Source organism: Trichechus manatus, unplaced genomic scaffold (assembly GCF_000243295.1).
Source record: "Trichechus manatus latirostris isolate Lorelei unplaced genomic scaffold, TriManLat1.0 scaffold00036, whole genome shotgun sequence".
Taxonomy (NCBI): domain Eukaryota; kingdom Metazoa; phylum Chordata; class Mammalia; order Sirenia; family Trichechidae; genus Trichechus; species Trichechus manatus.
Genome location: NW_004443972.1, coordinates 17,584,256 through 17,606,605, shown reverse-complemented (window position 1 = coordinate 17,606,605; position 22,350 = coordinate 17,584,256). Strand labels below are relative to the sequence as shown.

The 22,350-nt window shown below is 37.6% G+C and overlaps 1 protein-coding gene across 15 annotated transcripts in view; it reads right to left on the bottom strand.

Moving 5' to 3' along the window:
- The window catches only part of SLC4A10 (solute carrier family 4 member 10), a 339,170-nt gene that overhangs the window by 56,869 nt on the left and 259,951 nt on the right, over nucleotides 1–22,350 (bottom strand). For all 15 annotated transcript variants that reach the window (XM_023730462.1, XM_023730463.1, XM_023730460.1 and 12 more), the window contains 3 exons: nucleotides 21,785–21,959; nucleotides 21,136–21,269; nucleotides 20,486–20,731 (listed from right to left, as the gene is read on the bottom strand). In XM_023730462.1, coding sequence (XP_023586230.1) covers nucleotides 20,486–20,731; nucleotides 21,136–21,269; nucleotides 21,785–21,959 — 555 coding nt within the window. The remainder of the gene's footprint in view (nucleotides 1–20,485; nucleotides 20,732–21,135; nucleotides 21,270–21,784; nucleotides 21,960–22,350) is intronic.

Genomic DNA, 22,350 nt, shown 5'->3' with positions numbered 1-22,350 from the left:
GTTGTTAATTTGTTCCCATATAGATAGATCTTAAAAGAGCATAATTCTCAAGGCAGACATTCTTTACTGGTTAAGTTAAACTTTATTTGCTCTTAAGAAGACTTCAGGGGATATTTTTGGTTTAAGGTTTAAAGATTGTCTTGAGGTAATAGTTTCAGAGGTTCATCTAGCCTCTATGGCTCCAGAAAGTCCAGATTCCATGACAATTTGAAATTCTATTCTGCATTTTCCCCCTTTTGATCAGGATTCCTTTGTAGAATCTTTGATTAAAATATTCAGTAATAGTAGTGGGTACCATCCAGTTCTTCCGGTCTCATGGTAAAGGAGGCAGTTGTTCATAGAATTAGCAGCTTTTAAAACAGGTTATCTCCCTATTGTCATTTTCACTATAGTTCAAGATTTACTGTGCCTGTGACCAGGAAACAGGCAAGACTTGCTTTTTGGTTATTAGCTCAGGGTATCCATCCTGTATAGATTCTGACATTAACAATACTAAAGTAGTAATAATTATCATTTATTTTGGCATCATAAAAATGCTGTTCCAAGGTTCTATTCATAGACATTTAAAATAATGTTAGAGTCAGCATTTACTTGAACATGTAATTATTTTTTCACTTCAATTTATAAAAACTACCTCATTTAATTTTCTATATAGAATAAATATTGCAAAAATGAAATCTTAAAAAATAAAGATTGTTTAAAATCATTTTATAAATTAATTACTTATAGATATTAAATCCAGGATGATTTTGTGGTTGTCAGACACTTGTGTACCACTTCAAATCCATAAGCCCCACCTCTTATTCCGACCTCTACTGCAGTGACCGAGTTCTGCATAGGCTTATGTCAGTCTTATGCCGGTGCAACCCCTCGGTGTCTTGCTTCAGCCTGCACTGTGTATCTCTTGCTTGCTGCCCTTACATTGCTGCCACTGTTGACTAATGGGGGATAAGAGCTAATGGATATATGCTTCCCCTTTAATCCCCAGTGCAAACAGTTGTGAGCTGAATTTCATAAACTTTCTTCACAATCTCATCAAATTAAGCAACAGTCACCTGCACTGATGGCAAACTGGATAATATACATTGAAAATTGTGAGAGCCAGAACTCAGTGGTACTGCCTTGCTTTTCCATGTCTCGCAGATTTTCCACCTTTGACAGGGTTCAGCGTTATCACTTTTCTATCGCTCTCTGTAGCAGAAAATATTGGAGTTTTCCTTCTCCGACAGGTTTCCGCCTTACACAGGTTCTGGCTTTCACAGGTATCAAATAATTTATTATTGGTTTTGTCTCCTTTCCTACAACTCTCTCCCTGTGCTTCATTCCTGCTCCTTAAGATCAATTAACCTTCAAACAATCTTCTCTCTTGGGCCATGCTTTCAGGGGAACTCAGGTTACAGTATATTTTTTTCTGTTTGGCAACATAGTGGAAGTGATCTATTGAAAACTTAGTCATCAAGGCAATGCGCACAATGCTTAATTAACTCATTGAAAAGTTAATGAATGTCTGCTGTGTGTAAGACATCATGCTAGGTATAGTTTTGAATAAGATAGACATGATTCTGGAGGTTTACTTTAAGTATAAGAGAGAAATATTAACAGCCAGTTATATAATCACCTCTCTGAAATGTACTACAAAGAAGTATACGCTGCCAAGAGGGTAGGTAAAAGGAGAACCACATCTTGAGTCTGGGAGCCCAAGGAAAGCTTGAAGACAATGAAGCTTAAGCTGAGAGCTAAAGGATGAACAGAATTTAGTAAGACCCAGAGTGGGAATGGTGGGGATAGTGGGGACTAGAGAGAGCAAACATCAGGTGCGAAAGGCCTAAGGCACGGAGTACACATGCACAGAAAGAAGGTCAGTGTGGCTATAGCAGAGGGGATGAGGGAAGAGATGGCAGATGAGACTGTGAGACAGGAAGGGCCCAGATTGTGCTGAGCCTTGGGGGCCCTAGTAAGCATTTTGAATGTTAAAATAAGAATTCTAGGAAGCCTTTGAAGGATCCCAGGTTGGGATCCAGGGACAAATCCTAATAGGAATATCCTTTCCATACTCAATGAAGATACTCAGGCCCTGGTTTAAGGACTAAGAATCAATAGTAGAGCTCCTGGTGGCATATCTGTAGTCTGAAATGAGATGACTATTTATTGAAAAGGTAGAAACTAAATACAGACATTAGTCTTGGATTCTCCTGCATATGGAGGTTTAGAGATTGCACCTATGGTATCCTCCCAAACACTATCGATTGTGTTTTGTCCTGAATATCTTGCTCCAATTTTACAGTTGTGCCAGGACTAGGTGAAAAAGCAAGGATCACAGGCCTTCAAAAGAACCTGCCAACCCCTGTCTGTAAGCCAGTTCACTAGTAAGGGGTAGTATTTTTGCTTGATAGAGAAATTCCCCCAAATTGACCTTTCTGTTACTTTGCCTCAGAAAAGAAAAAAAAAAAAGGCCTAACCTATAGTAGTTTGATGGAAAAACATTTTCATACTCAGAAAATTTGATAAAAGTACATTTATTAATGAGAAAAGGAAATTAAAACGCAAAAATAGAAAAAAAAGATGTTAATTTTCTTTCAGGAGTAACATAATAAGAGAGAGTTAGCATTATAGTAGCTGTACACATCAAATGGAGCTCTGGTGGCACAGTGGTTAAAAGCTCGGCTGCTAACCAAAAGGTCAGCAGTTTGAATCCACCAGCCACCCCTTGGAAGCCCTATAGGGCATTTCTACTCTGTCCTATAGGGTCGCTATGAGTCAGAATTGACTCAACAGCAACGGGTTTTATACATCAAATATGTGTGTGTAAATATACATTTGTGTATGTATATATGCACACACACCCACACACATACCCATACTATACACGTACATCACAGAATTTTACTTGAAAAGGAAGTTGGGTAAAAAAAAATTCATTAGCCTTTTGATCCTATTTTTATTACTACTACCAAAAGTCATATCAGTGGAGATTTGGGGTTATTCAATTTGCATATTTTAGCAAAATCGCCAATTAAATCACCTCTGCTCAGTTATTTTACCCACTCAAGAAACAAAAAGCAAATTGCTAGTTCTGACTCATTTGAGTAATAGGCATAAATAATAACACAGAACAGATTCTAAAATAAAGTCTTAAAAGCTCCAGCTCATACCTTTACTCTCATCTACACTGGGAAAAATTATTTCTTATTTCAAAAGGAAATATAGTCACTGCTTAGAGATTAAAGTACTAACACATCTACATTTCATAGCTAGGAAAAACTAGGTGTTTGATAATTTATCCAAGGCCATACTGTCAGAATTAGATTTGAACCCGGGTCTTTTTCACCCCAAACCCCCCTGCTCTTTCAGCTATAATATGTTGCCTCTATATGTTACTCAAGGAGCCCTGGTGGTGGAAAGTTTAAACGCTCAGCTGCTAACCAAAAAGTTGGTGGTTTGAACCTACCCAGTGCCTCCACAGGAGAAAGACCTGGCAATCTGCTCCTGTAAAGATTACAGCCAAGAAAACCCTATGGGACAGTTCTACTCTGTCACATGGGGTCGTTATGAGTCAAAAATCAACTCGATGGCACCTAACAACAACAAGAAGAAGAAAGATGTCACTGTAAGGAGCCCTGGTGGTGCAAAGTTTAAGCTCTTGGCTGCTAACCGAAAGGTTCGTGGTTTGAACCCACCCAGCGGCTCCGCGGGAGAAAGACACAGTGATTTGCTCCTGTAAAGACTACAGCCTAGAAAACCCTATGGGGTAGTTCTACTCTGTCACATGTAGTCGAAATGAGGAGAAATTGACTTGATGGCACCTAACGACAACAACAACAGATGTCACTCAGTGCCATTTTTATTGTCACAGCCAGAAGGGTGAGAATGGGTGGAGGCTCCAGACCAAATTAAGTAATTTACATTTCACTGTGTGTTCCTTCTCAGCTTCCCATTTCACTGTCCCTCTCCATTAAGATATTTCGACAAACACCCTGCAGCGTTGCCCTCCTATCATCACAACTACACCATCACACCTGTCCTCCACCCAACTGTCCAGATTCTTACCTCTCATAGCCCCATCTAAACCTAGCCACCAGGGTGATTTTGCTTCCTTTATACACCCTTCCCTCTGGGCAGTCATATCTGATTTCCAAAGAGATTATACTGTTAGTGAGAACAATAGAATAAATATGTTACCACGTTCCTGGTAACTTGTTTACATTTTAATGGCTCTGAAAGTACTAAGAGAAGTTTTGGGATAAAAATGGCAAGCTTATAGGAGAGTCATTTTTTGGAGAAACTGGGTCTTTAAGTGGACTTTAATCATGCATGCCTCCTTGTCAGGCTTCTCTCTAGCTAATAGCATTGCTCATCAATAAATCCAAAGTGGAAATAATATGTTTTTATCTAAAATAGTTATTTTGTACATTACAGATATCATGTATAGCCAATCAAGTAATTGTTCTTTCCTTAGTCTATATCTCTGATATTTGGAATCTCAGCAGATAATTCTCAAAGGCCACATGTTTGTACTGGAAGTTTGGGAAAAACTTCTGCACCAACCTATAGTGGCTTAAAGAAAGTCTTCTGGCTATTGAAATTTTACATTCTTAAACTTCTAAAGCAGATATTATAAATAAATCAATCAGGCAAAAAAAAAAAAAAAAAAAAGAGAGCAATCCCACTTTCCTGTTTTGCCTCCATACTGAGGAATTCAGTCCAAATAATTCCAATCCAAAACTACAAAACAAAAAACGAGAGAAGGAAAGAGGAGAGGAGCAGAGTGGAGAAGACAGAAAAAGAAAAAAAAAAAAAAAGAGAGAGAAGAGAGGAGACGGAGGAGAGGAAACATATTAACAGCTCTGTGAGGAGGTGGATTATGGGTTTGAAAAAAAAAAATTAAGTACATAACATAGCAGAGTGCTTAGAATACTGAATTCTGGACTCTCACACCAAATTTCTGTGCTCATTCAAATCTGAATCTGATCACTTAGCAGAGCAACCTCGGACAAGTTAAGCATTCTATGTTTCAGTGTTCTTATCTGTAAAATGGTGACCATGATAGTAATCAATTTGACAGGCTTATTATGACAGTAAAAAGTGTTCATACAGGTGAAAGCACCTAGAACAGTACCTAGCATGTAAATACTATTAAGGTGTTAAGTATCATCATTATTGTCATAGTTATTACTGTTGTTACTACCACAGCTCACGGACTGGAAGGTGGAAGAATGGGCAATATGTGCGCTTTTCTACATTTTTTAAAAAACCAATATAAAATGCCAATCATTTGGATTTGTGGTGCTTGGTTGCTTAGTTTAAAATACACACTTTAACAAACACATCCTCTACTACCCTTTACTGCCCAAAGAAAAGAGTGTGCTGCAAGCCATCTTGTTTATATAAATGACTATGGAGTGATTAGATAAACATTATAATTAAATGCCCTCATCCAGAAGTCTTTGCTTTTATTTCAAGGCCTAATAGAGGTGATCAGTCTTTCTTACACAAAAAGAGCCTCTGGCTGTCTTCTGGAGAACATAATTTGGTAGAACTCCCTTCAACATTATCACTAATTTTAGTCCCTGGGTCGCAGATGCTCTCATTTTGCCTTTGTGGTTATTAAATAGTACCTTCCTGACCACACTGAACAGTAATGTTTTCTGATTCATTTTTTTCAAGCCTCTTTATTGACTAAATTAGCCCCCAGAGTGCTGTGTAGCAAGTTAGGTATTTATAAAAGACATAAAATCAGAGAATCATGATCTAGCTGTAGAAGCCAAACATGTCTTCTATGCTTATTCTTTTTCTATTTCAAAAAGTATTTTGAATTATAAAAATAATATAAGCACACTGTAGAACTTTATAAAATAGAAAAGAAAAAGTAATATCTCATAGTCTTTCTACCACAACTACTGTAATTTTTTGGTATACTTCTTGCAGTAATTTTTCTTATGCGTAATTTCTACATAGTTTTACAAGCATACAATATTTAAAAATCTTTTTAATATAGCAGTATAATTGAAACATTTTCTATGTTGCTAATTACCCTTTAGAACCATTAGTTTTAATGGATGGAACATAGTTTGCTTACTCATTCTTTTGTTATTAAACATTTAATTTGTTTCTATTAAGATGACTATTTAAGTAACACAATGATGAGCTTTTACAATACATTTCCATATTTATATTTTATTCTTTGAAAAGATGCTCTAAGTACTTATACTTTTCTCTCTGGGAAATCATTTAAACTTATAGCTGTACCATATTATGAGAAAAAATAGCTTTTAAAAATTATGAAGCATAAAACACTATCATCATTTAACACTAAAAACATACTCTCTTCATTAAATTCTTCCATAAAACTTTTTCTCATGTGAATTTCATCTCCACAGCAGTATCTTCACTTGGCCTCTAGATACATAACTTTGGAAGTATTTCACATTCTCATGGAACCCTGTACCTTTACATGATAGCACTTAGGCCAACTATAATTAAATACTTACTTGTATAATATTTAATGTCTAACTCTTTCAATAGATAATAAGCTCCATTAGGGCAGGGACCCTGTCTATGCTGTAATTTTTATACCCATGTACCTGCCACATATCAAGCAGTCTTGCTCATTCATTCATTGATTTAACAATTTAAAAATTATTTTTTATAGAGTACTGTGCTAAGTACTTTCAGGGATACATCGAAATATAAGACAGCCCCTGTCGTTAAGGAGTTATAATAATACTAATCTTGTACTATTATGTTTATGTTACTACATAGTAGGAGAAAGTTCATGGGCTTTAGAACCAAAAGGACCTGGGTTTTAACCCCATTTGCCATGCATTGGCTATGTGATACTGGGCAAGTTATTTAACTTGTTGGAACCTCAGATTGATCATCTGTAAAGCAGGGCTCCAACCGGTTAAATAATTTGCCCAATATCACATAGCCAGTGCATGGCAAATGGGGTTATTTGGGGTTTAAATGAAGTCATGTATGCAAAGTTTTTGTTACAGCTCCTAGAAATTAGAAGGCACCCCATAATTATTTGTTGAACTTATGAATAAAGCCTTGCCAATTTTTGGTGGTTTTTTTTCCAGTTTGCCTGCTCTCTTCCCATTGCCATTGTCTCAGACAATAAGATTTAAACATTCCTTGTCTAGGTGATCACTCCTTCCTCTGCTTCCTGTGATCACCTTCTAATCTTCTGTCACATAATTCTTCCCAGAGCCTTGTCATTATCCCCAAGTAAACTCAATAGACAAGTAAAATGGAGCTGGAGGGATAAATTAGGGTTTATTTCTCCTGTGAATGAGACCCAGATCCTCAGGGTAGTTTGTCACTTCTTTTCCTGGGCCATTATACATACAACTAACCAAAAAAAAACAAATACGTTGTTGAGTTGATTTCGACTCATAGTGACCCTACAGGACAGAATAAAACTGCCCCACAGGGTTTCCAAGGAACGGCTGGTCAATTTGAACTGCCAACCTTTTGGTTCGCAGCCGAGCTCTTAACTACTAAGCCACCAGGACTCCATACGTACTGTATAATACTTATTTTACCATATAGCAAGTATTTGACTATGTGTTGTCTCTAGTCTCCCCCTTCATTTACCGATTTAACAGATATTATTGGAGCAGCCAGTATGTACACCTGATAATCACTGAGCTCCTTAACAGCAGGAACCATATCATATTCATTTTCATACTATCAGTGAAGGTCATCAGAAGCTAGCAGCAGAGTGACATGATCTGATTTGGGTTTTTAAAGAAAACTTCTGGATGCTTTGTAGGGAACAATCTGTGGAAGTTGTTGTTGTTCTTAGGTGCCGTCGAGTTGGTTCCGACTCATAGCAACCCTATGTACAACAGAATGAAACACTGCCCGGTCCTGCACTATCCTCACAATTGTTATGCTTGAGCCCATTGTTGCAGCCACTGAGTCAGCCCATCTCACTGAGGGTGTTCCTCTTTTTCCTTGACCCTCTACTTTACCCAGTATGATGTCCTTCTCCAGGGTCTTAGCCCTCTTGCTAACACGTCCAAAGTATGTGTGACGTAGTCTTGCCATCCTTGCTTCTAAGGAGCATCCTGGCTGTACTTCTTCCAAGACAGATTTGTTCATTCTTTTGGCAGTCCATAGTATACTCAATATTCTTTGCCAACACCACAATTCAAAGTCATCAATTCTTTGATCTTCCTTATTCATTGTCCAGCTTTTGCACGCATATGAGGTGACTGAAAATACCATGGCTTGGGTCAGGTGCACCTTAGTTCTTAATGTGACATCTTTGTTTTTTAACACTTTAAAGAGGTATTTTGCAGCAGATTTGCCCAATGCAATGCGTCATTTGATTTCTTGACTGCTGCTTCCACGGGTGTTGATTGTGGATCCAAGTAGAAGATTTCAAAGGGCAGCTTGAGAAGACAAAGTATTATAATGACATGTGCAGAGACCTGGAGTTAGAAAACCAAAAGGGAAGAACACACGTGGCATCTGTGGAAGGAAAAGTTTAAAATCAGGGACACCAGTTAGAAGGCAATTGCAATAATCTAGACAAGAGACTATGGAAGCAGAAGTAGTGAGAAGTGCTCAAATTCTATATATGTTTAGAAGATTTAGTCAATAGAATTTGCTGGGAAACCTGGAAGTATAAGGGAGAAAGAGAGAAGTCAAGAAGAAATCCATGGTTTTTCGTCTGAACAGACGAAAAGATACAATTGTCATTTACTGAGAAAGAACACTTGTGCGCATTTGCTCATACAACTCCAGACATAAATAGCACTAAACTGTAAGCATTTGCCCAAGTGATATGATTTCAGAGTAAGCAGAAACATCCCTCCTATCTCCTAAAAATTTGCTTTAATAATTGAAAAGAAAATTCTACCATGGGTTCTTCATTCTTTTAGATATCAAAATGCAAAAACAACTGTAATAAATAAAATTAGACTCCTACTAGGCATCCTGAGTGGCACAAATGGTTAAACCCTGGACTACTAGCCGAAAGGTTGGCAGTTTGAACCCACCCAGAGGGGCTTCAAAAGACAGGCCTGGTGATCTGCTTCTGAAAGGTCATAGCCTTGAAAATCCTATGGAACAGTTCTACTCTGCACACATGGGGTTGCCATGAGTCTGAATCTACTTGATGGCAGCTAACAACAACAACTAACCATCTTGAGAGCAAGTTTTCATAGACCAGAAAGGTTATCTGTGAAATGAAGGGATGGGTGACATACTAGGGTGAGCAGAAGCAGTAGAACTGGGCTGGACACAAAGCTCATTGAGACAGGCAATGAACATCCATTTACACATCCATTTACAAAATGTATTTTATGATCTTTCACATAATATTTGAACGCTTTGGTAGAGAAAATATTTATATATATAGTTTGTTTGGTGATGTACGTATATACTGTTGTCCTTGCAACTAAGAGCTACGATCATCAAGTGTTTTTACAAAGGAAATTTCTTTCTTTTCCAGAGTTGTATATATAGTTTCTCATTTGATATTTTCTTGTTTATTAAATAACAAATGTAATGTGCATAAGCTGAACACCTTACATTTTCAAGAATTGCATTTATAAATAGAAAAATATGCTAATCTAATTGCATTTGGTTAGTTCTATAAATATCTAGTAAGAATAGTGCTCAGAGCAATTAACATATTAATTTTCATAGTAAAATGGGTGTGTTTCTTCCTCTAGGACAAATTATTAATATCTCTAAGCATTCATTTAGCATGACTAAGGCTACAAAGGAGCCCTGGTGGGACAGTGGTTAAGAACTTGGCTGCTAACCAAAAGGTCAGCAGTTCAAATCCACCAGCCGCTCTTTGGAAACCCTGTGGGGCAGTTCTACTTCGTTCTATAGGGTCTCTACGAGTCGGAGTCAACTTGTTGGCAACAGATTTATTTGTTTTTTTTTTGGTTTTAATACTACAAAAGAGGGAGCCCTGGTGGTACAGTGGTTAAGTGCTCAGCTGCTAACAGAAATGTAGGCAGTTTGAACTCACCAGCCATTCTGTGGAAGAGAGATGTGGCAGTCTGCTTCCGTGAAGATTACAGTCTAGGAAACCCTACAGAGCATTTCTACTCTGCCCTATAGGGTCGCTATGAGTCAGAATCTGCTTGATGGCACTTAACCACAACAAAAATACAAAAAAGTATGCAGCTTTGACACTTAAAACATGAAGTAAAGTAGAGATGAATGAATAATCTATTAACATTTTACATAAATAAGAATACTTTGCTCAAAACTTCCCAGTAGGAATGGCAGAAACTGTGAGTGAAACCATCAAATCATACACAAAGTGCCAATACTGGTTTTACATCAATCACATAACTAATCCATAGCAAGGTGTCCAACAAGTGAGATAAAGTTGAGCAGTAAAAGAGATCACACCATTTAATAGAAAAAAGGATTATACTGAGAAAAGTGAGCTCTACTCTTTGCTTGCTATTGCTTTAATTATGTGATCATTGGTAAATCATAAGCCATTAACTTATTCTATAAAACAAATTATCCTTATCTACTCCACGGGATAAAGTGAAATCTTCAAGACATTGAAAGAAAAAGTGCTAGTTTCCATAGAGTTAAAATTTTAGTGAGGTCTGAACTGATGTTTTAGAAACTGAAATCGCTAGATAGTTACTAGAGCAATGGTTTACAACTTTTTATAGCCTATGTATTTTTATTTGCTTTGTTAAAGAACGTCCACATGCTTTTATTATTCATTATATTTTTAGTTTACAAAAGGTTTTTTAAAATAATATTTTATTGTGTTTTTGGTGAAAGTTTACACAGCAAATTAGGTTCCCATTTGACAATTTCCACGCAAATTGTTCAGTGACATTACTTACATTTTTCACAATGTGTCAGCATTCCTTTTGTGTTCTGGTTGTTCCATTTCCAGTAGTCCAGTTTCCCTGCCCCCTTATCTTCTCATTTTTGCTTTAGAGTAATTGTTGACCTTTTGGTCTCATATAGATGGTTTTTTAGTAGAGCACTGTTCTTATGGGTAATATCTTCTATTTAGTGTGCCACTCTGTTATTTTGCTAGAAGATGATCTCAGGAGATAGTTTTGGTTCATACAATAGGTTTTAAGGACATAAAAATCCAGTGGAATTTTTGGAAGAACATTTTATAATGAATACTTGATAAACAAAAACTGTGCTGTCTAAGTTTCTTCTGCTTCTCTCTGATGGTATATGTATCAGTGGTTGAGAAACAGTGTGTTAAAGTTATTTTTAAATCCCATCAGTTGAAAGAAATATTAAGAACCTGTATTATGTCACAGATTGTGGAAAAATTATGCCCACTGTATCTCAGAAAGGAAAAGGCGAGGAGTACTATTTTTTCAATTACAAATACAGATCATACGTGTGTATATATATACACACACACATATATGTATATATCTTGCATATATGAATATATATGCATACATATGCATATGCGTATTTATATGTATATATCTTGCATGAAAGATTCACTCAAGGATGATCAATATTCCATAAGTAGGATTCTAGTACTGTTGGCACCAAAAATGGCAGACATGAGATTATTTAGGAATTAAGTCTCAAGTGCTATCTCCCGGAGTTGAAGGTATCACTTACTAGGTTCTTATATCCTCTTTAGTCAAATAAAGCTATCTATATATCTTATTTATCTATTTATTTATTTATTTTATTGTGGTAAGTATATAGGCAACAGAACTTACCATTTCTACAATGTTCACATGTACAGGTCAGTGACATTAATTGCATTCATCATGTTGTTTAACCATCACCATTAACCATTCCTGAATTTTTTCTACCACCCTTAACAGAAGCTCAGTGTCCCCTCAGCATTATATCTTCCTTTACCTCCATATATCTTTATTACTTTTAATTTGACCAATGCAATCCATTATGCTGATTAACAAGTCAAAAATTTCTCTGCTGATAATCTATTTCTGACATTCAGCAAAGCCTCAGCGAGGACTGAGATATGACTAACACATAGGTTTTATACTAGCTGCTTCAGGAGTGTATCTCTCTGATTTATGTTAGCTGATCTCTCCAGGAGTGTGAACTCCTGATTATAATACTAGCTGCTCATGGTTGTAAGTTAACCTAGCATACACATATTACCACAATGTCCAGGCTGAGGTATTTTGATATAAATTAAGTCATCCTTATATTCCATTCTAAATATTCCAGAAAATATCTTTAAATCTAGGTCAGTTTAGGAAAAGAAGTGAAATCAGGTCAGCACTTCAATGACTGGGAACTTTCTGAGAACAGGCATCACATCTGACCAAGGTGAGATACTGTGTACTTGATATACTGCCACATGATTTATGGCCACTCAACGCACCTTTAAGGAAGAAGCCATCAATTCCTGCTTAGCACTTTCCCCTCAGTATTGGATGCCCATTTAAATTGCTGTCTTTTCATAGTTATTTGACAAGAAAGTGTGAAAAAGAATTCTATTTAAGGTCTTCAAAATTATAGTCAAATAGATGGAAAATAGTAGCTGAAAGTGGCTCTGAGGAGTAGGAAAGACTTAAAATTTAACTGGTATCACTAATCCCTTAGACTGTCTGGAGGCAGAAAGATGCAGAGACCCTAATCTTGTTTAGGAAAACGCTCATAATCCATTAGAAACAGTGAGGATAAAACAGGTACATAATTAACTATTACATTGGATACTATTGCTACCGGAGACAAGACTTTATCATTAAAATAATAACTTAGTTCAAAAGCAAAAAGAGAAAACAAGGATAACAAGTACTTGGATTAAGAACCAAGAATGCAGTGGGTTGTTAGAAGTTCATTTATTGAATAATCACTTACTGAGTGCCTATTATTATATTTATTTGATTCTAAGGTACCAGATGATCCATTCCTTTAATATCAGCTTTTCGAGGGGGAAAATTCTATGTTAAATGTGTATATCAATTGTAAGAAGCATTTTCAGAAATGCAAACATATGAACGAATGTATACTTTGCTAGGTATGGTAGGTACGAAAGTGTGCCTGATAGTCATGGACCTACTATTATGGAGATTAATCTAGTGGAGGTACACAAACATTATGTAAAATAAACAAAAATATATATAATTACAAAATCATGTTGCAAGCAATGGTGGATAAATTAAGTCAAGTGTATATGTAGTAAAAATTCTAATTTAAAAATAGTTGAAACATGGGGGTTTATCTAAACCTGAGTTTTAGTCTTTATTTTTGATGAGTGAATGCTCCAAGGTCCATGAGCTATGATAACTTCTCTTTCATTTTCTTGTCTCCCAGATCTCTAATCAACTTTTAGAGGTCTGCTGTAGGTTGCAGTCCTGCCTTTCTTCATTCTTCCAGATGATTTCTCCACCCTGCGGGCATCCTGTCTAAATTTTCACTCAGAACTAGTTTTGGTTTCAGATTTGTACATCTTTATCCCACATTAAGATTCTCATAGTGTGTAAAGTTTATTCAAAACATCTAGTTGAAACCTTTAAGAGTAATGTTAAACATAATGTAAATGATTACAAGATTGGCCAGATGATGTCAATTACTTTGCAACATGTTCAGTATGCATTAAGGTATCATTTAGTATGTCTAGAGCACTATGCTAGGACTCAGGGGGATAATATTGTTACATGTTTTCTACTTTAAAGAAGGTTTACATGTAGTTTGAGGATACGAGAAAGAGGATGTTCTTCTATGAGTATAATGTTAGTCAGAAAATAGCATTTATTCAGAACAAATTACTCTTCTGGGTTGTACAGGGGACTAGCTGTTGGAGAAAAGCAACAAAAAGATGAGAAACAAAAATAAAAACAACAAAACACTTTCATAACCTTGTAGTGAGATAACTTCCTCAAACAGCGTGGTAATTGCCAGATTTTATTTAACTCTTCTTGTTGTTGTTAGGTGCCAACGAGTCGACTCCTATTCATAGTGACCCCACCTGACAGAGTAGAACTATCCCATAGGGTTTTCTAGGCTGTAATCTTTACAGGAGTAGAGCATCAGGTCTTTTTTCCAGAGCTTCTGGGTGGGTCTGAACTGCCAACCTTTTGGTTAGCCTCTGAGGGCTTAACCATTTGTGCCACCAGGGCCCCTTTATTCAACTCTAGTCTGCTAATATATGGAGCCCAGATGGCACAGTGGTTAAGAGCTATGGCTGTTAACCAAAAAAGTCGGCAGTTCAAATCTACCGGCTGCTCCTTGGAAACCCTATGGGGCAGTTCTACTCTGTCCTATAGGGACACTATGAGTCAGAATTGACTCAACAGCAATGGGTTTTTTGTCTGCTAATATACTGGAAACCAGAGTAATATTCAGACCCTGCTCTTTGCTTTGACCTAATCAAGTGCAAAGGGTTAATACAACCCAAATCTTTCTCTAGCTAGTCTTCTTTGAGAGCTTTATATAATTACTATATGTTGAAGGAACACTTCATCCTAACAAGCAGAATGTTTTATTCTATTTTTGCCGTTTCTTAAAATCAAAGTAACTGAGAAAGAATTATTCCCACAAACTCATTACTTATTGCTAACTTGACATATTCAGTCTGATCGTCTGGTGTAATGAATATATTCTCAAAGCTAAATTGATTATCTTGACACTTGCTCTTGGCACAATACAAAGAAAGTTTCTAACTTCAAATATAAGGTCTACATATTACTACATTATAGGGTTCAAAAGCTGGAGAAGCTAAGATAGTCTTAAAAAATCAAAGACATTTTGTTATTTAGTTGGCAAAACTATGAATTTAAGGGAGTCTGAATACAGGAGGCCCAAATATAAAGAATATCTGAAATATAGATCTAAATATGATGCCTTTTCCCCAATATCTTAACACTTGAACAAAATAGGTGGCAGTATAGGCATATTCTGTTTGCAACGATAGCAGTCTCAGATATACGATGTTCTAGTTGCAACATTTTCTAGGAAATTTTCTCTTAAAACTTCCTGTGAACGCATGTGGCCAGCAACAGCTGAACTGGAAGACTTTAGGTGGGCATTATCATAACGACATGACAAACTGCTTAGAGTGAAAAGGTCACAGTAGGAAGAACAAGAAAGCAACTAAGTGTCAAGTGGACTTCATGAAATAGAGTAATTGGTTAAGTGTGAGATTATACAATACATTAAAATAGCTGTTATTGTTAGCAATACTGCTGTTTATGTTCTATAATGCACATGGTTAAAAGCACAGTGATAAATATATGCATTTTATGCATAGCAAAAATATTGGTTTTGTTTCTCCGAAGACCAAGTAATAACAGTACTCGATCAGATTCACATATGAAATGTGTGTGCCACTAGAAGCCTGGGAATCATGGTATAAAAAACAGAGGTGAGATACCAATGTAGTAAGGGTATCTGGTCAGTACCGTATTCCCCGGGAAGACTCTCACTCTGTTTCTGTTACACTCATTTCCGATGCCACACTACCCTAAAACCTCACTGCCCATTAGGATGAGCCAGTCTTTCCATCTCTTCTACATCCCTAATTTTGGTTGAGATGGACACTCAGGCAATGGAACACAGTGATCAGCACATGACTGTGCTCAGCCATCAAATAATTAGGCTTCAGATACACTGCGATCAGAACAATTACACTTGTGGGTATCACTTTTTCAAAAGTAGAGATTTAAGCATGAAGAAGTCAGGACCTGTGCTGCTCTCCTCTTGCTCGCCATGACAGGCAGGGGTTACAGGCACATAAAGCTATTTTTGCTCTCAAATTATCCTTTGAACACTTGCCCTGAGAAGAGCTGTCCCTTTAATTAACCCCACTGTTTGTCTTGACTCATCACTTTCTGACTCTGGGGATACAGCAATCCCATGTTTATCCTCTCTCTCTGCATCACCTCCAATCTCTCTCTTTCTTCTGGCTCTATGTTCTCATTTTCAAACATGCGTAGCTCTTTTCTATCACAAATTACCCTACTTTGATCCCATTGCCCTCTCCAGCAGCCATTCTATTTTTTCACATACTTTCTCTATTTTCTTACCACCTATGCCTTTTGTAATTTTTTTCTTTTAAATTGGCTTCTAGTCCTGCCTCCCCTCCCCACGCAAACTATTTCTTAATGTCAACAATTGTCTATGTTTAAATCCTTTTCCTTATTGTGTTTGATCTCTATACCATTTTCCTCTCTAAAGAGTTCTAAATACATTTTTGTCCCTTGCCTTCTACTTCTCACGCCTCCTTCTCTGTTTTTATCTACTGGTTGCATGTTTTCATTCTTTTACCTTCCGACTGTGAACATTATCCAGAGTCCAGTTGCTGTTTCTCTGATCTTTTTTCCTATGTAGACCAGGGATTTTTAAGCTGTGATCCTCGGTCTGAGATACCTAAGAAGCTGCTACTGAGGGTCAGGAATCAGCTGGGAGGGTGGGCTTAGGTGCCTCCCTGCCATTTCTAAAGGAATAATTCTGCTTTTATCTGTTTTATTTGTTCGACACCATTTCTTTTGGAGAGCTTATTTGTGTTTATCACTGTAATGAAAATTACATCAGAGGCATAAAACCTAGGTTTAATTTCTTGTTTCAGCACGAACTATCTATATGCTTTTGGACAAACATTTCAAAGCATTAGTAAGTCTCTTGCATCCAAGACTTTGCCATTCCTTCTGTCTGAAACACTTTTCCTGCTCTATGCCTCAGCATCTTCCTAATTCCTATCGATGTTTTGTTCTTATATGTCACCTCCTCCAGGAAGACTTCCCTGAACACCAAATCTGGGTTAGGTGCTCTTCTGATATGGTACCATAGTACTCTGTACCTAGCACCCCAGTATAGTGCCTGGCATGTAATAGTTTAGAAAATCCAATCACTAGTGATAGTTATGTATCCAAGTAAGGATATCCAGTGATACTGCTCTCTTTTCAAGTAAAGATAATAGAAAAAGGCATGTACTGATACTATCCCTCATTCTGATCAAACTGCTCTTCCTACCTGCATGCCTCCTGAGTGACCCTGATGCCTACACTCATGCCCTTCTTGATCCTTGTGATGGTTAAGATTGTGTGTGAACTTAGCTGGGCCATGATTCCCAGTGTTTATATGTGATTACCCCCATGATGGGATCTACTGTGAGTAGCCAATCAGTTGAAAGGGAGTTTCCCAGGGTGTGTGGCCTGCATCCAAATATAAGCAGACATTCTGGCTTTTGCCTGTTCTGGAACCTGCAGCTGGCTGCTGCTCTCCAACCTGCTGATCTTGGGTTCACCAGCCCCTGTGACTACGTGAATCAGAAGCCTCTATCCTGATCCACGGACTTGGGACGTTCCAACCTCTACAATCACGTGAGCCATTTCCTTGACATAAATCTCTCTATATATTTATGTATATTTATACGATTTACTGGTTTTGCTTCTCTAGAGAACCCAGCCTCTGCCTGTGGTTAATAAGGCAAGATTATATTATGTTAAATAGGATTAGGGTGGAATGTAACACCCTTGCTCAGGTCACATCCCTGATCCAATGTAAAGGGAATTTCCCTGGCGTGTGGCCTGCATCATCTTTTATCTTATAAGAGATAAAACAAAAGGGAAGCAAGCAGAGAGTGAAGACCTATTACCACCAAGAAAGCAATGCCAGGAGCAGAGGGTGTCCTTTGGACCCGGGGTTCCTGTGTGGAGAAGCTCCTAGTCCAGGGGAAAATTGATGAGAAGGACCTTCCTCCAGAGCTGACAGAGAAAGAAAGCCTTCCCCTGGAGCTGACACCCTGAATTTAGACTTATAGTCTACTAGACTGTGAGAAAATAAATTTCTCTTTATTAAAGCCATCCACTTGTGGTATTTCTGTAGTAGCAGCACTAGATAACTAAGACAGAATTTGGTACCATAAGGTGGGGTGCTGTTCTAACAGATACCTAAAATGTGGAAGTAATTTTGAAACTGTGAATGGATAGAGGACTCAGAAGGAAGTAAAGAGAACTATTAACACCTGAGATGGTGCAGATGGTGAGAAGCAGCAGCAGAGGACCGGCAGCAGCAGAACCGGAAGACCAGTACCAGACAGCACTGAAGCCGACCCACAGAGCGAGAGAGATGAGTGACTTTGCGCAGGAGGCTTCCTGGCGAAGTGGGGTGCCTCTGGGTACTTATCGGTGGAGCTAGGCTTGCCAACTCACGGAGTAAGAGAGCTGAGTGCCTTCCAGTTGAAGTTTCCTAGCAGAGTGGGGTGCTTACAGCAATTATCAGTAAAGCTACAGAGCTTTGGAACACTTGCCCCAGCAGGGCAGATGTGGGCATGAGGCCCGAGGACCAAGAGGCCAAGGAACCAGAAAGCAAAAGCTGAAGAGACAAGGAACACAGGAAGTGGGGCTGCCTCAGCCTCAAAAGGTATGTCGAAGTCCTCTGGGGTTTCAAAGGGTGGAGTCATGGCCTCTTGTGTTTCTAAGGGTGGAGATGCCACTCAGATGGACTAGAATGGTGAGCCTAAAACTGAGGGAGCAGAGTTGCTGTCCCAGTGGGCCTGGAAGGTGGAGCTGAAGCCCAAGGCCAAGGGGCCTCCACTCAGAATCTGGAGAGTGTGGCCAATATCTAGAGTCTGAAGGGCAGGGCTATTGTATAAATGGTCTCAGAGAACAGAGCATTATTTTTAAAGCCTTGAGGGCTAATGTAATGTGCTCTGTTAACTTGCTTGGTACCTGTTATCCCTTCTTTCCCTCCAATTTCTCCCATTTGTAATGGTAGCTTGTGCCTGTTCCACCGTTGTACTTTGGAAGCAGATAACTTGTATTCTAGATTTCACAGATGAAGAAGAATTTTTGGATTTGGGACTTGAAGTTGAATTAATACTTTTGCTATGATATGATGGGTGAATGTATTTTACATGTCACAAGGACATGAAATTTGGGGGGCCAAAGAGTGGAATGTCATAGATTGAATTGTGTCCCCCAAAAATATATGTATCAATTTGGCTAGGCCATGATTCTCAGTATTGTATGATTGTCAACATTTGTCATCTGATGTGACTTCCCTATGTGTTGTAAATACTATCACTATAATGTTAATGGGATGGACTGGCAGCAGTTATGTTGATGAGATCTACAAGATTAGATTGTGTCTTCAGAAAATCTCTTTTGAGATATAAAAGAGAGAAGTGAGCAGAGAGACAGGGGGACCTCATACCACCAAGAAAGCAGCACTGGGAGCAGAGTGCGTCCTTTGGACCTAAGGTTCCGGTGCTAAGGTGCTCCCAGACTAAGGGAAGACTGATGACAAGGACCTTCCTCCAGAGCTGACAGAGAAAGCCTTCCCCTGGTGCTGACACCCTCAATTTGGACTTCTAGCCTACTAGATTGTGAGAGAATAAACTTCTGTTTGTTAAAGTCATCCACTTGTGGTATTTCTGTTACAGCAGCACTAGATACCTAAGACAATCCTGTACACAACACCCTATTTGCTTTTATTGAGAAAGCTATTTTGTATTTCCACTTTGATTGTTCTTGTCCAAAAATAGGAGAGCTCTGTTTAAAACTATCTCTAAAGACCAAGAGAAAAATTAAAGTACTAAAAGAAATGTTATTTTCAACATTATATCATTTAATCATTCTTGACAAAATTATAATATAGCATTATTTTGGTTTAATTTCCACAATTTCAGTGTCTTCTAATAGTAAATAAGAATACTAAATCTCCAAAGGGCTTAAAGCTATATCTCAGCAATTTAAAGAAAAGAGCATTGGTGGTTGATGCAGAGGTTATAAATGATTCTTAAAGAACATATTACTTCAAATATTTGCTGTATAAAAATCTATACATAAATGCAACAAAGAAGTCCTAAAATTAAAGAAAGGAGTCATATAATGGCCACAGATACTCTGCAGACACAGCCTTAGAGAAATTCCAAATTGCTGGCATACCAAATCTAGACAAGTAGTCAATCCCATCTTTAATCCTAAACTTTAATATTACCTTTAACAGGCAATATCTGAGTACCTCTATCATAAAGGTCATAACTTCTAAAAGCAAAATTAAGTTGCAATTTAGTGATTTTTTATATAAATAAATATAAATATATATAAAATAAATATAAATAATTATAAATATAAATAATATAATTTAGGCCTAATGAGTTTCTTTTACCTCATTGCTCTAAATCTAAAAACTTTAATTTTCACATCAAGTTTCTTTGGATTAGTTGTATAGTAAATTGAAAAGGTCCTAAAGGAAAACCAAAATAAAACTTTTGCAAAACAAAATTCCTGTATAGTAAAATTGACCTTGGTTCACTATTTACTTATTTTCGGGAATACTTAGCAAACAGAAGTTCAAAAAGATATACTTGGCAGAGATGATATAATGAGAACTCAAGTATCACATGAGTGGCTGATTAGATGACTTTTAAAATTCTGTTCAACTCTGAGAGTCCATGATTTAGGTCACGAATCAATTTAAGGCACTCTATCTGCTGAGTAAGTTCCTCATGTTTCCTACAACAATAGCAATATTTGTAAAAAGAAAAGCCCGACAGCCAACAGGGGGAAATGGTACTTACGAGTATTGTGTCAGCAGTTCCAAGTCATTATGCATGTTGATTGGATACACTTCACTGAGTTCAAACAACTTCTCTAGGGCTTCATAAATGAAAATGATGCAAATAAGAGAAGCAAAAGCTTCTTCAGTAAACCGGGTGATATAGCAGACAAGGGAGCTTGCATCAGTGGCCACAAGTATGATACACAGGGTTGCAGTCCAAAGTCCAATACTGGCCCTTAAAGATAGGTATGACAACCCATATTCTCTATGAGGAGGAAAAGGAAAGAACAGATGAATAAAAGGTCATTTAACAGCCTGCTACTATTTTAAGTAAATGGAAATAAACCTAATTCAGGAAGTAAAAGTAAAAAAGCTTCATATCCCATGAGTCACTAAACTCAAGACTTTGTCTAAAGGGAACATCTAAGGGGAAAAAAATCAACAGGAGTTTCTCAGTGCCTAGAACCAAATATCATTTTTATAAATATTATATAACAACATACACAAATTTTTTACTTTTCCTCTATTTCCATGGAGAGAAAAATGTCAAGCTGAATCAAATCAGCCACTTCCTCCTCTCCCAGCAGTCCTTCAAATGCCATGTCAGGAGAGTGTAAACACAGTAGAGAAATAGAAAGGGGCTAAGGGCCAAGAGTATATAACACTTACTTGCAAAACTTAAACAAAATCTTTTCAAACACCAAAACTGGTCCTGTACTGCCTAATATGGTAAGAGGCTGTCCACCAAAGAGAGAATAGGCTATCCCGGTCATGGATGCTCCAAAGAGAGATTCGATTGCACTCTGTGTAGAGATATAAATGGTTCCATTATCTAAGCTGTACAGGCAGCCATTATAACTAGGGAGAAAATGTTTAATATGTATGAGTATATGCTTTCTGCTTCACCATGAAAAGCCTAGCAAACTTTGGCAGGGCATGGGGTAGGAAGATGAGAGAATGAGTGAGCAATAGGCGGAAAATTAATGGTAGTAAATGAGGGTGTGTCCTCTCCACCTTCCTTATCGCACTTTTCTGTTTTCTTACTGAAAGTTTAAATAGATTCAGGATAAGTGTCTGAACAGAAGCACGGCCTGGATATATGCGAAATAGCTGGGAATAAGATCAGAACCCTGTGTAATACTCAAAATAATTTGTTCTGAGATATTCTGCTCCCAGGAAATTCATATGAAGTTTACCTTACAGACCATACATCAAATCTCTCCTCATAAAGGAGTCCAAAATTAAATGCTAACTTACCTAACTATGAATCTCAAAAAGTGGTTAAGTTTCAAAGTTCAAAGAAAAGCATAATACATACTATACGACCTTCAGTTGCTTCTCCCAGCAGTCCTCCAAATGTGATGACGGGAGACATACATGCGCAGTAGAGAAATAGAAAAGATGCTAAACACTGCAGGCTGAAAGCATCTCTGAAGTCACTCCAGAAGTATGGAGCTTTTCTTTTGATATCTAAAATAAGTCCCCCAAAAATCCTAAGACGGGGGGGAAAACACAATAGTGAAACTCAAATATAAAAAGCACACAAATCAAAATGCTCATCTGCTGTGTTGCCAGATCACAGAATATGTTTTCCATTAGAAGAACGAGACCCAGATTAACCTGCTACTTTGTATTATCATGATCTACAGGAACAGCTTTGCATCACTGTGTTACCTCAATTGCTGACAAAATAGTGTGTCAATAACCAAAAAGGCCCAGGTTCTCTCCAACAAGGTTCAGAGCTCTTCATCAATCAGAATTCAAATACTGAGATTTAAGGATTACTTGACTCTCTGTGACACTTCTGTATCAGGCTATTCCTCCAAAACTCAGGCCTACCGGTCTCAGCTGTTAGCAGTGTTTCCTAATTGTCTACATTTCATT